At 43.5% G+C, this 13,511-nt stretch overlaps 1 protein-coding gene across 2 annotated transcripts in view; it reads right to left on the bottom strand.

Annotated features, from left to right (window-relative positions):
* Positions 1-641: 641 nt before the first annotated feature.
* CEP85L (centrosomal protein 85 like) overlaps positions 642-13,511 on the bottom strand; it is a 94,002-nt gene continuing 81,132 nt past the window's right edge. Inside the window, exons 5-13 of one of the 2 annotated variants that reach the window (XM_054173970.1) lie at positions 11,996-12,113; positions 10,385-10,561; positions 8,430-8,582; positions 8,001-8,155; positions 6,382-6,499; positions 6,006-6,056; positions 2,457-2,564; positions 1,873-2,086; positions 642-1,074 (exon numbers count right to left, since the gene is read on the bottom strand). In XM_054173970.1, the coding sequence (XP_054029945.1) occupies positions 911-1,074; positions 1,873-2,086; positions 2,457-2,564; positions 6,006-6,056; positions 6,382-6,499; positions 8,001-8,155; positions 8,430-8,582; positions 10,385-10,561; positions 11,996-12,113 (1,258 nt within the window). In that variant the 3' untranslated portion in view covers positions 642-910. The remainder of the gene's footprint in view (positions 1,075-1,872; positions 2,087-2,456; positions 2,565-6,005; positions 6,057-6,381; positions 6,500-8,000; positions 8,156-8,429; positions 8,583-10,384; positions 10,562-11,995; positions 12,114-13,511) is intronic. The other variant, XM_054173971.1, reaches the window with a different exon arrangement.

Here is a 13,511-nt window from a genome sequence, read left to right as displayed (position 1 = left end):
TTCCTTTCTTTTCCCTTTTTTCCTGACAGCCACTTACTGCATCGCAGTTTGATGCCTTCCAGCTTCCCTGGGCTTGTCTCAAGACTTGGTAACACTGAAACTTCTTACAGCAATGTGAGAGTGCTTGAAACAATTTGACAGCTCGATATTTTATGGACTTCATGTGCGTAAACAGAAGCACAGAACTGTCAGGGTTGGAAGGGACCTCAAAGATCATCTAGTTCCAACCCCTTTGCCATGGGCAGGTCACCTCACACTAGATCAGGTTGCTCAGAGCCCCATCCACCCTGGCCTTAAAAACCTCCAGGGATGGGGCTGTGAGCAACTTGATTTAGTGTGAGATGGTTTTCTCCTGATACTGGGCAAGCAAGCTAGATATCACTACTAAACCCAGGATCTTTCCCATAGGAAATATTTTAGGCAACTTGAAGAGCAACCACTTTTTGTAGTGCTCCAAGCCTGCTCCAATTGCAGTTCCTAGAGTGCAGTGCAGGTGCAGAAACCTCTGGCTTCACCACATACAGCTACAGGCCCTTTAACCCCCCTGCTCTAAATGTCACAACACAAAGCCTCGAAGGAAGGGACTGAGAGGAATAGCAGCACGGCTGATTTGATGCTCCGATTCCAGAAACCAGATGAGAAAATGAGCCCCAGAGAAGGAAGCAGAGTATCCAACTGAATCAGTCTTCACAGCTTGTTCCTACATTCAGTAGTTTGGAGAAAAGACTTCCTGTAGTTTGTACCACTCTGTTCAGATGATGCCTCTCCCCTTCCTGCCAGACTCCCGAGGTTAAATATGCAGAGTCCTCAGGGAATAGTTGCAGTCTTCCAATATGGCTCCTTAATAAAAATGCAAAGACCTGTGCCACAGCAGCATTTAATAAGTCACTCAAGACTAGATGAGAAGCTGTCATTGAGTAATGCAGTTGTCCCCCATGTCCTGAGCGTAGCGGTCTGACATCATAGTCCTTAACTCATCAATGTCCTTCCGCAGCTGACAGACATCCAGGAGCTTCTTGGAAAGGGATTCTGTGCTGTGGAAGTTTTCATTCTCTTCAGGTGAGCCACTCAGTGCTAGGTAAAAATAACAACACCCAAGGTTAAAGCTCCAGCAGCTGTGGTCTGTGAACGCTTCAACTAGTCAGTCCCCTTTGAAATAGGGGCAGCTCACTGCACATTGAGACAAATCAGGCTTTGGTATGATGACAAAGCCAACAAAATGTGGTACCATGTGAACTTAAAGCCAATTCAGAGCCCACCAGTGCTCCTCTGAAAGAGATGCTTTTCTGTTTGCACCAAGTCTTGGACTTGCTGAACTCTGATGGATCTCAACAGCAGTGCCATTAACAGTACTGAAGATGAAGTTGCCTGGCACCAGGCTTATCTGATACCCACAGACACCCCCACTCCCCACCTCCAAACTCAACACATAAATAGTCAAACAGTAGATGGATATCCCTACTACTTGACTCCAAATGCTTTAAAACAAAGACAGGAGATGTAGCCACACCATGTCTGCCCTCATAATGAGGCAGGCACAACACCTTTGATAGAACAGCATCTGTCTCCCCTCGGGGTGACTGCCACACATCTCCAGAGGGATGGACACCTGGCTACACACCTTTATTTTCTAGTGGGATGAGCATATCCATGATTAGGTCCATATGAACAGCCAGCTACCTGCTCTCCTGACTTGGCAAGAACATCTTAGAGGCCCAGGTGCACTAAATGCCCAGCTCTTCCAGAGAGCCCCATGCACAACTGCTCCAGTTGCATAGCAAAGGGGACACAGGTTTGTCCAGCTCCACTTGGCTAACCTTTATCCCCCTGTCTCAGAACACTATCAATCACTGGAATGACATCATCACTTACATCTGATTCCCAGCAGTAAGGAAAGATTAGGCTCCTTGCCCTGAGCTCTCTGGGTAAGAATACTGCACAGTGCTTTCAAGTCAAACAAGCAATGGGACATCTCCTTGAACAACTGGTCTGCTACAGGCATCTTCTCAGATACTGGCTGCCTGGACTGCTCCACCTGCCGCATCTGCTCCTTCAGGCAGGCATTCTCTTCCATCAGTCTTTGGTTCTTTGGGGAAAGTAAAGGGGAAAAAGGGGACAGTTAGTCTGCAGCATGCACTGTAGCAGAAGGTTTGTTTTTTCAAACCCCAATGTAATTAAAAGTAATTAATTTCTGTACACATAATCAGGATCTCCGTACCCTCCAAAGAATGGCGGAGGGACTTCAACATGGTTGTCTATTTCACATAAGCATTGCTTTGAAGTTCTTTGAACTTTGAAGTTCTTACATCTTTGGGGCAGCTCTAACATGTCTGCACAGCAGCCAGCACAAGCAGGTATGTCACTAAGCTCATAAAATCATGGGATCTTGTAATCGTTCTGTAAGGTTCCTCCCAGCTGCTGTGGTCAGGGGTTGTGCTCCTGGAGCTATTACTTACTTCAGAGAGAGTTTTATTTAGCTGCTCTATATTCCTTTCTTTTTCTTCAAGCTCACTTGTCATCTTCTGAATGGTCAGCTTTTCTTGCAAAAGCTTCTCTTGCATAGACTAAAGGGAACAAAAACACAGATAATGGTTTTAAGTGTTCATACTTTATATTAGCACATCCTCTCTTTTATTTCAGTTATCAAAAGAAGGAGCATTTCACAAACTATTGTCTCTCAATTTATGGAATGAGACAGTTCCAGAAGAATGTGGGTTTTTTTCCTTAGCCTGGAGAAGAAGAGGCTCAGAGGAGACCTTATGGCTCTCTACAACTACCTGAAGGGAGGTTGTAGCCAGCTGGGGGTTTATTCTCATCTCCCAGACAACCTGTGACAGAATAAGAGGACAGAGTCTCAAGCTGTACCACAGGAAGTTTAGGCTGGATGCTAGGAAGAAATTCTTCACAGAAAGAGTGATTGGCCATTGGAATGTGCTGCCCAGGGAGGTGGTGGAGTCACCATCACTGGAGGTGTTTAAAAAAAGACTGGATGAGATCCTCAGTGCCATGGTTTAGTTGATTAGATGGTGTTGGGTGAGAGGTTGGACTTGGTGATCTCAAAGGTCTTTTCCAACCTGGTTGATTCTGTGAATCTCTGTAGGAACAGTCCTAAACACTGCTATTCCAAAGCCAAGAACTCCTTCACTGGGAATTCTATAGGGCAGCTTAAATAAAATGCTATCCAAAGACCAAAGTAATTCTTTAGTACAGCAAATGTTTACATCACTGCACTATGACTCCGTAACCTTACTCAAAGACAGAGGAAAACCCAAGCTCCCATCTGACAGAATCAGAGCAAATTGTGCTGGAGTTGGGTTCTTAAAACAATTTGGCTTTGGAAACTCTCTTGTGAGAGTTTCTCCTAAGAAGTATGAAGAACACATCTTTCAGGCAACCAATATACCTTGACTGTAGCACGTGGAAGACAATATCTGTGTATCCAGGACTGCCCCCTACCATGTATGTAGCCTTCAGCATGGGCAAGAAGGCATTTAATTGATTTGCCAGCTCTAAGATTTACTAGAGCTGAGGAGGAGGCAGAAAGGAAGGCAGGGCCAACACTAGGTAGAGCTCTAATGGCCTGGTCACTCCCAGGAGGGGCACAGCCTTAACAAAATTTTCCAATGCATTCAGCTCAACCCTGCAGAAGAAGTGGGAGAAGACAGCACTTTGTCACACCCTCTGCATTAACTGGGAAACAGTGGTGCTAAAATTTACACACTTGATATGGACTAAAGAACCTCCTACACTTTATTTTCATGTAAGTAAGAAGAAGGAGCAGGCAGAACCCAGAAACTACTATGCTTTAAAACCATTTTCACACACTTGACCTGCTCCTTGGCTCACCCACACTGTACCCCTCCAAAGGAAGTGCTGAAGCAATGTGCATCCTACAGATAAGCTGTGAGAGAAACCACAGCCTAAATCCCAGTGGGAGGAAAGGGAGGAAGAAAGAGGAAACATCCTGAGCCAGGAGACAGCAGGAAATAACTCTGCTTCAGGCATTTCCTTTGTTGTGCTTGCAGAGGAGGAAAACTCTCCTTAGTTTAACAACTTCATCTACTGAGAGAAATAGTCATATTGGGTCAGACTGAAGATCCCTCTAGCTCCATCCATGGCAGCAACCAAATAGAAGATGCTTAGGAAGGAAGAGGAGAACATGGCAGATGGCTAAGACACCCTTCCAGCTTCCAAGTATCTCAAATTTTAATAGTCTTCGATGATGAGCAAGTTCAGGGACACCTAGAGCTCCATTTACAACGTGCACCACTATCAAGACTTACAGGTTTCATGCTGGTGTCAACACCAGCCATTACAGGTTTGACTGTGCAGCCTGAGGGTGGGCAAGCGGTGGGGAAGACAGACTCAGAAATATTACCTTTCCCGGTGTATTTTCAGGGCTACACCTGCTATTAAATTTACATAACTGCAAACCACTCCACAAACAACTTCTGGAATATTCCCAGTAATGTGAGCATGGTCAGCTTGTGACTTGGATTGTGACTGATTCCACTGCAAGTGGAAATCAGTGTTTACTTCTAAAAGACACACCTAACATCTACCATTCTCTGCCACTCTCATCTTGACGCTCACAAAAAGCACATGTGCTTACCAGCCTGGCTGAGCCCACAGTGCTGTGGTTCCCCAGTTGCTCAGAGTGCTAGGAGTGCTCCATATTTCACCTTTCAGTTTCCCATATGCTTTCCAAAGTCACAGTTTGGTGGCATCACTCCCAGCATAGCAGTTTGAGTTCATTGTGATTGACAGGATCGACAGATGTACTTGGGGTAACACTGACATCCTACAGTCTGACTGTCTTTTTTGGTGATTTTGTGATGTCTACATTAATCATGTAAATAGAGATTTACTTATTTTTAAAACACCACTCATCTACAATGTGCCTCTTTCTGGAGATGCACTATAAATGCAGCATGACACCTTGTCAAGACCAAGCAGAAGTCTAATCCCTCACACTCAGGAGAACTTATCAACCAAGCAAGACCATCCATCAAAATCATTATACCATGATCATGAGCAAACAAAAGCTAGCAGTGCCTCATACACTACTGTCTGAATCAACATTTCTTTGTTGTTGTTCTAAATCTAACATACACAGAGTCAAAGCAGCAGCAGCTTCTTCATTCTCAAGCAACTACCCTGTAACTTCAGTCTTCATGGAGGACAAGGCAGCAAAAATTGTGGAGACAAATGCCAATCAAGAAGAATGCAGAAACTATGATTTATTGAATTTGGCTTCAACATTTCCTCAAAACAGATGTTTATTTGGTTTTGTAAGTGCTCCTCCTTTTCCAGAGCAAGACATACTGTCTCTGTAACCTGTAAAAGGTTTCCTTTTGCCACAACAAACACTGGACACTAAGTAATTCTTAAGTCTCAGGAGCTGGATGTCTTCATCTGATCCACAGAGCTGCAACTGATTCCTAGCTGATCACCTCTGCTGTCTTGAGAAAATCCTTGGCTCCAAGTTAGATGCCCAAGAGAGTTAAGATACCCAAGGGAGCGATGTACCAGAAAGCAGCTGAAGAGGGACCTGCCTAAAGGACATGAAATGTGAAGCAGTATGGGTCAGAAAGGTACCTGTCTACTAAGGCTCTCAGCATCCAAGTAGTTTGGATGTACTTGGTTCAGATGAACCTCAAAGCTGGATGGGAAGCTTCACTACTACTTACAGAGGTAGTCCTTACAGGAAATTCTGATGTGAACCAGGAACAGAATAAGGATGAGCAGCAGAGTAAGGATGCTACATAGCAATAGTTTTCCACTTTATGGTGAGTACCAGCAAAGTGCTAAACCATACAAACATCAGTAACAAATATGTTGTAAGCCTGCAAGAGAACACAAGTCAACCACAGGCCATAAGATGTTCTTGGCATTTCTACCTCTGCCTCCTATTTGGGAAGAGGAAAAGGATGAAACTCAACTTCAGTAATATTATATTGATGAACTAAAAAAGTAGAGAGTATACAATGCACACTCTTCCTTACCTGCACGTCTAAAATCAGTCCAGCTATCTGATTTTGTTGATTGTCTATGACCTAGAATATAAAATGGAGTAATTTAAAAGGCTTGAATCTCTTCTGATCCTTTTTATTAGTTTTTTATTTTTTTAATACAGCTTATAGGTGTGTAGATGGAACCTTTACAAATGGAAATTACCAGACAAGAGATTTTACATCTGCCAGAAGAGGAAATTCATGCAAATTAAATGCACTGAACAGAAACAGGTATGGAAAAGAAATCTGGAGTAGCAACAAATGTGCAATTCTGCAGTGAGATATTTATTTCTAAAGTGGAAAAAGTACAAAAGCAATGCAGGACTCAAAGTTAAAGATGCCACCAACAGGTCCCTGGCAGACTAACCTTACTGGCTTTCTCATTCTTTTCTCTAAGACATTCATTCTCGCTCTGGAGCTGCTTTGTGTCCAGCATGGGAAGGCGGATGCCATCTTCCAGGCACTTTTCCACTTTCTGCTGTAAACTGCCATTCAACAGGAAAGAAAAATTAAAGTGTGCTGACAGAAACCAGAAGGCCTGTGTGTTCTACTCAAAAATGACAAAGTTGCACCACCTTCCCACAAGCAGAGTAAAACCATGCCTAGTAGAATCCATCCTTACGAATGAGCAAACCAACAGCGGATGGATGACGCAAAAAATCCTAAAGCAGTGAAGTTACCACGGCACAGACAGGAACAGATGAATGGAGGAATGGTTTTAAAGGCCAGATTCTGTGCTGCATATCCCAAGGGGCAAAGCTGGGAGGCAAAGCCAGCAGCAGCATAGGTCAGAGGAGTTTTTGAACCTCTCAAAGTTGCAGGAGACTTAAAATCAAACTCTCTCACAGAAGCAGAGGCCGGAATAGGAAGCTGCACTGAGTCCTGGTGGCCCAGCCTTCATGCCCTCTGTGACTTCTAAGGCAAAGCATAAATCTACTCCTGCCAGCTGCTCCCACATAAGGGCATGACCTTCAGACCCTCTGTAGCTCAGCTCAGGCTTCTAGGTGTAGCTAGAGCCTTTGCCTCCTCACCTTCTTTCAGAAAGGAAAGGCATTCTATGAGTGTTAATGTCTAATTTAGAAACCAGAGGCCTCTTCAACTATTTGCTGGTTTTCAGAAACCACAGAATTATTCCCTTTGAGATTAAGAGGGCACCAGAAAAAAGGCCTTTCACTAGTAACATGGAAACAATGTGCCAACAATTTGGCTGGCAAGGTGTCCCAACCAGCTTGCATTTCATCATGGAAACACTTTCAGACTCCTGTGGCATGCCCCTTTACCCAATAGAGAGACAGTGTACTGTAGTAACATCCACATAAATTATTTTAAAGTAATTCCCCCTCCCCTATTTTGAAAAATCTGTGTTAAAACCCTGCTTCCCTGATCTAAAAGGTACCATAGCAACAATGTCTCCATGTCTCATCTGGATTCTTCCCGTGCATATCTGTCCCGCTTGTGTTTTCAGCTACGCAAGTTCAATGACAGCAGTTCAGCTACAGCTACATCTCCCTGTAAACACCTCCACGCTCAGTGAAATGGTAAGGAACAGCTATAATTTGTTTAAATCTTTGACCCTTGCCTGATATACCTGTCAGCCATTATCCAGGGAGCTTTTCCACAGCTTGTGACAGGATTAGCTGTCAGATAGGAATGCTGACAGCTTCTATACAACGCCCCTCTGCTGCATATGTTTATTCTATCCTCTCTCTGGCAGCAGGCTAAGTCATTGCAGCAGTGCCACACATCTTTAAAGACAGTGGAGAGGGTCCTAGGCATACTCATCTCTGTGGTATTATCTGCTGCTTCACACACTAAAATCTTGTTGGACTGTCTATTGCATTGCACTCTCATTCTGCACAGTGAGAGACTTACGCCATGAAAAATTGTCAGCATTCTAATAGATTAAGACTGCAAATAACATTGGGCTTTGACATCAGATGGGAAAGTACCTCCATTTCAGGGCACAGCCCAAGCAGCTGTTCATACCTCTGGACTGTTGTGACCAGCTCTTTTTCTTTTTTCTTCTGACACACCAGTTGCAATTCCCTCTCTCTGCACTGCGACCGGGCCTCTCCGAGCTTCTTCTCTAACTCACTCATAGTTTCTTGAAGCTGCTTGTTCTTCTCTTCTAGAATTTGCAGCTAACACAGGTTACATTAGTCAGACACCATGCCACACGAGCAGAAAGCCTTGGAGCAGGCCACAGCCTTGCAGTTACTTTCTGTATAATCTTAAGCCTATTTCACTTATCTGAGTATGAGAATCCCTAATAGCTACAGCACTGAAACACTGAAACACATCTCTTCCAAAACAGGCTGCGGGGAAAATTATGTTGAAACAGTAAAAGACTTGACAACAGATGTTAGGGAGCTCACTTGCACTTTTTAAATGTAAATTAAAGTCCCTTTGCCTTACCTGTTTAGTCTGCCCTTCTATATCATCCAGTGTTGGTAGGTCAGCCAGATACTTTTCTAGGGTTTCAATTCGTCTTTGTTTTTCTTTGTTTTGCTCGGATTCTTTCTGGCATTTCTTTTTCAGGCTGTTAATGTATCGGTCTCTGGTCTTAAGCTGGAAGGAAGCAAGAGTACAGGTATTATGATTAGAGTGAAAAAAAAAATCAATCTGCTTTGGAAGCAGCTGCGTGAAAGGGTTGGTTACTGCCAAAAAAAACCCCACTCTAAACCAAGGCATGATTAAGCCCAGCAGCTCCAAGTCACAGACCCACACCAACCACGGAGGCTTCACCTCTGCCCAGAACACTCCATGTGCCTGGTGAGCTGAGAACATAAACAGTTCAACAGTTAAAATATTCTTAATGTTTTTTACCAAGGGAGATATTCACATGCAACAAATGTCAGGAACTATTTCAGGCCATCCTCTTCCTCTGGCCCAAGAAAACAAAACACAGGGACCAAGAACTTAACCCAGCATGAACTGAAGCCAAAAACCTGACTTGGATGCAGTCTGAAAATTCAATTAGAGGACACCAGAACAGAACTGTGGCTTCCTAAAATGCCTTTTCTACAGGCACCTAAAGTGTCTATCAGCATGCAAAAGGTTTTTATACTGTATAATCTTTGCTTATATTCCTGGTACTTACTTAGCTTATTAACTAGGACAGAAAAGCAGGAAAGAAGACATGGAAAAGAGTATTTTCCAGTCACAGCCCAATGAAATGAAAACTAAGGTGTAGTAATTCATAGATAACAAGCACTTGTCACTAGAGTAAGTGCTGAACATACTTTGGTGCTACAAACATCCATCTCACTAAGCAATAACTGTGTGACACTGCCAGAGTCAGAGCATAGTAACAGAGCCTCCTGAAAAGCTCAAGTCAATAATATCTGAGAAGTTTTTCCACAGGCAGCCTTCTATATGGGCCACAAAAGTGAGGGTGAATCAAGACTGTGCAGTGAATCAGGCTTCTAGCTACAGACCACTTGGCTGGCACAAGCACTGCTGCACAGTTCCTCACCACTGCCAGCACCCATAGCAGCAGTTCCTATACAGCAAAAGCTGAGACAGGAGGAAGCAGCAGCACTCAATTTCCATTCTTCCTGAGTAACAGTGTTAGTAGTAGTGTTCAGAAGAATTAGTGAGGCAGAATTTAAGATGAATTATGCTTTCTTCTCTGTCTTCCCACCTGCCATTTCACTGTATCATACTGCTCCTACCCACTGAATCTGCATTAATATAAACGCAAGCCCAGTGACAATGTATCCCCACAACATTAATAAGGAACCACCTGATCAATAGCACGTTCCTGCTTGCAATAAAAGAAGGCTGTCAGGACATTCAAAACTACTCCTGGGTATTGATCCAGCCTCCAAACTTGTTGAGACAGTTCCAAGGACACAGCCATGTAATCCCCTTCCTTGTTTCAGGCTGAAGACTCCTGCACAGCTAGCAAAGCTACAAGAGAATCAATCACTCCTGCTAAACAGGCACATGCAGGCTCCTAAGCACAGCTCAAAGCATGAAGGCCACACATACATGCCATGCTATAAAGAGGGACGTTACTGTCACACTCGTTCTCTGTTTTGAAATGATGCTTTTAGTGTGATAAGCACTTCGAGCTACGTGAATGCTTGGAGCTGAGCAGCTTTTCTTTGATGCAAGTTTAACTGATAAACCTGGTTAAAATCATCACCATGATTGCCATTGCCTATCCCTTTTTAGGATGTATTCACTGCAAGTTCAGATTTATCCATTACCAACACCTGCAATCACCAACTATCATTTCTTCTATCATAGTTTTAGCTACCTTTCGAAAAGAGCTTAGCAACCCACGTACTAAGCTGCTTTCTAGCAAACAAAACATGTGCTGCTGTAACTGTCAAGAAGAAATTTGGGACATGAAAGCCACTTACTTTCTCCTCCATCTTCTTTTTCTCCTCACTGGATTTGTTTGAAATTTGTTTTATAAATTCAGTGAGTTGCAGTCCCTTATTCTCAGCTGCTGCAATCTTTCGCTCGAGCTCCTCAAGGTGGGACGTTGGTCTTTCTGCAGGGTGAGGCTGCAGTGGTGTGCTCTCATACTGTGGCTGCTTACAAAAAGAAGAGAAGAGAAAGGAAAATCTTCCCAGAAATGAATGCACACATGCCACCATGCACTTGAGCAGCACGGCAGAAAACGGCCCTGCATTTTTTCCAGCGTCAGGAAGGGTGGAGTTTGATTCTTTCAAACGTTAAAACACATGGTAACAGCATGTACTTAAGGAATCTGAGGCAAGATAAATAAAGAAGCTGAGCACTGTGAGGCCACTTTCTCCCTCAGATTTATGGAAGAGGTGTGACTTTCCTTCCAAAAGGAAGGCCTGGAAATCCAAATACAAAGTGTTTTCAAAACAAATCACTGCCACTGCATGATTACACCATGCCCATGGAAGAAAAACTCCCTATAAAATGGCCATCAATATACTGAAGTGAGAGACAAGACAAGATCCTTCTACAGCAGAACAGGATCCTTCCAAAGCAGAGCATCGGCACTAGTCAAACCTCAGAGCTGTCACACCTGGGGTGCAGAATAGTGCAGGGACAAGCCTGAGACTACACTTGTAATCAGAAGGCAGGCTTCCCCCTTTCTGTTGTGTATACCAAACCCCTCCTGCCTTTCCATTCTATGCAGTTCAATATTACTCTTCTGCTTCCCCTGCCCACCGACAGACAAGCACAAAATGGCCATCAGCTGTATGTGGGATGACAACAGAGATGCACTCCATTAGGCTTTCAGTTTCAAGATGCTTTAATAAAGAAACTGGTATCTTTCAAGAAATTATTCATACTATCAAACCCTTATGGGTGTCACCATCCTTCCTCCCCAGCCCATTTTTATCAGCTTTCAGAGCAAGTATGTACAAAATGTTAACATAACTTGGATTTCTCCAAAGCTAAGGTAAGCTACACCACTTAGAATAGAATTAACCAGCTTGGAAAAGACCTTTGAGATCATCAAGTCCAACCTATCACCCAACACCATCTCATCAACTAAACCACAGCACCAAGCACCCCATCCAGTCTCCTCCTAAACACCTCCAGTGATGGTGACTCCACTGGCTCCCAAGCAACACATTCCAATGGCCAATCTCTCTTTCTGAGAAGAACTTCTTCCTAATATCCAGCCTAAACCTCCCTTGGTGCAGCTTGAGACTGTGTCCTCTTGTTCTGGTGCTGGGTGCCTGGGAGAAGAGACCAACCCCACCTGGCTACAACCTCCCTTCAGGTAGTTGTATACAGCAAGAAGGTCTCCCCTGAGCCTCTTCTTCTCCAGGCTAAGCAACCCCAGCTCCCTCAGCCTCTCCTCATAGGGCTTGTGCTCTTGCAGGGCACTCTCCTCTCTATGATTTATGGCTCTACAATTACACAACCATCAGTAATCACAACAGCTCTGCACTCTGGCCTGCAGTAAATTTTGAAGATGCTTTCAGGTGTCAGTTACCAGGCAATGGAAAGCTTTGCTGAAAGAAAAACATCCAACCTACCTGCAAATTAGTCAGGTAAGGGTCTTCACAGTTGACAAGATGGTTCAGTCTTGCATGTTGAGCTCGTAACTCATTCTCCCTTATCTTCTGATGTAAATTATTAATTTGCTGCTTTTGCCTGTAATAGATTTCATTTGAAAAGGAATGGAAGAGAGATTTTAAAACCATAGATCTTAAGAGTTATACTTGAGAATACTCTAACAATGCTATTGAACTATCCTGGATCTACAGTAGCTGGGGACTTTCTCCCACCACAGCCAGACTGTCACTAGTCCAGTTTACTTCTAGAACTAGAATCTCATCAGGACATAAACTATTAAACTACATTTGCCACGTAACTTTCATTTAAGCACATCCCAGAGTCTGTGCTCAGCTGGCAATAATAAGCAAACCTTGCAGAACTAAGAATTGAAAACACTGTGGGTTTTGTGGGGAGTTGAGGAAAGTTTCTGTTGTCATTTGCTCCTAGGGCCAGAAGCAGGAAAAAAAGTCTTCAGAAAGCAGAATGAAAACAAATGAAACTTGCACCTTCATTTCATGTGGACTTCTGCTCGGCGTGAGCCGACTCTTGTACAAGTATAAAAGGGGCAGGTACCAATGAAGGACTTTGTAGTGCTATTGTACAGACACCAACCAGAACCAAACAAAAAGCTTTGAACTTATTGTGGAAGAGGCAGATTTGAGGATTAAGCAAAGCAGTATGCTCTTAACCTGTAACAGACCTTATCTGAGCCCAAGAGCTTGTATAATCATGAGCCAATATAAAGCCTTTACGACTTCTGTGCAAGTTTGGTCACAGATATCACAATAATTTAGTATGAATTGTCTCAACTATGAACAGAAGTAATTTTTCATTTTGTAATCACCTTATTACTTACTAGACAGATCAATTAAAGTATCTTTGCTTGATGAGCTTTAACATTATTTATCCATGCATCACTTAGCCCTTGAAGGCGCTACAGGATTTTCTGTCTGCGCCTGACCGGATCTTCGCAGCACCACCTTTTGCAGGCAGGATTCAACAGCCTGAACTAAACACTACAGCCTGGACTAAATGCTTTTAAAATTCCAGTGTAGTTTCAGCCAAATTACCATATTTCCTTTCATAATCCTTTCCCTACCCTACCAAATCCCCGCAGGAAAAAAGGTGAGACAAATTAATCCGTGGTGAAACAGAGCTGCGCTAGCACAGACTGTAACCAGCTTGCTGCTTTTCACTCTGCAAAGCATGAAACTCTCCACTATTGCCAAACCCTGCCAACAAACTGCACCCTAGAAATGCTTTAAGGCCGTGTAGATCCTGCACAACTTCTTCACATAGCTGCCTGACTGAAAATATCATTAACCTCATGACACCCAGAAACTAAGCTCTGAAACCAGCCCAGCGGTCACAAGCAGGTCAGAGGACGCACACCATAGAAACATATTTACTATTTACATACAATCCTGGAAGTCTTTGGAGACTTCATGCCAGATGCATTTTATCACTGATGTTCTCATATGCTAAGACAGTTTT

Source organism: Dryobates pubescens, chromosome 28 (genome assembly GCF_014839835.1).
Source record: "Dryobates pubescens isolate bDryPub1 chromosome 28, bDryPub1.pri, whole genome shotgun sequence".
Lineage (NCBI taxonomy): Eukaryota > Metazoa > Chordata > Aves > Piciformes > Picidae > Dryobates > Dryobates pubescens.
The sequence above is the reverse complement of the archived record's forward strand: the minus strand, read 5'-3'. Positions and strand labels throughout refer to the sequence as shown.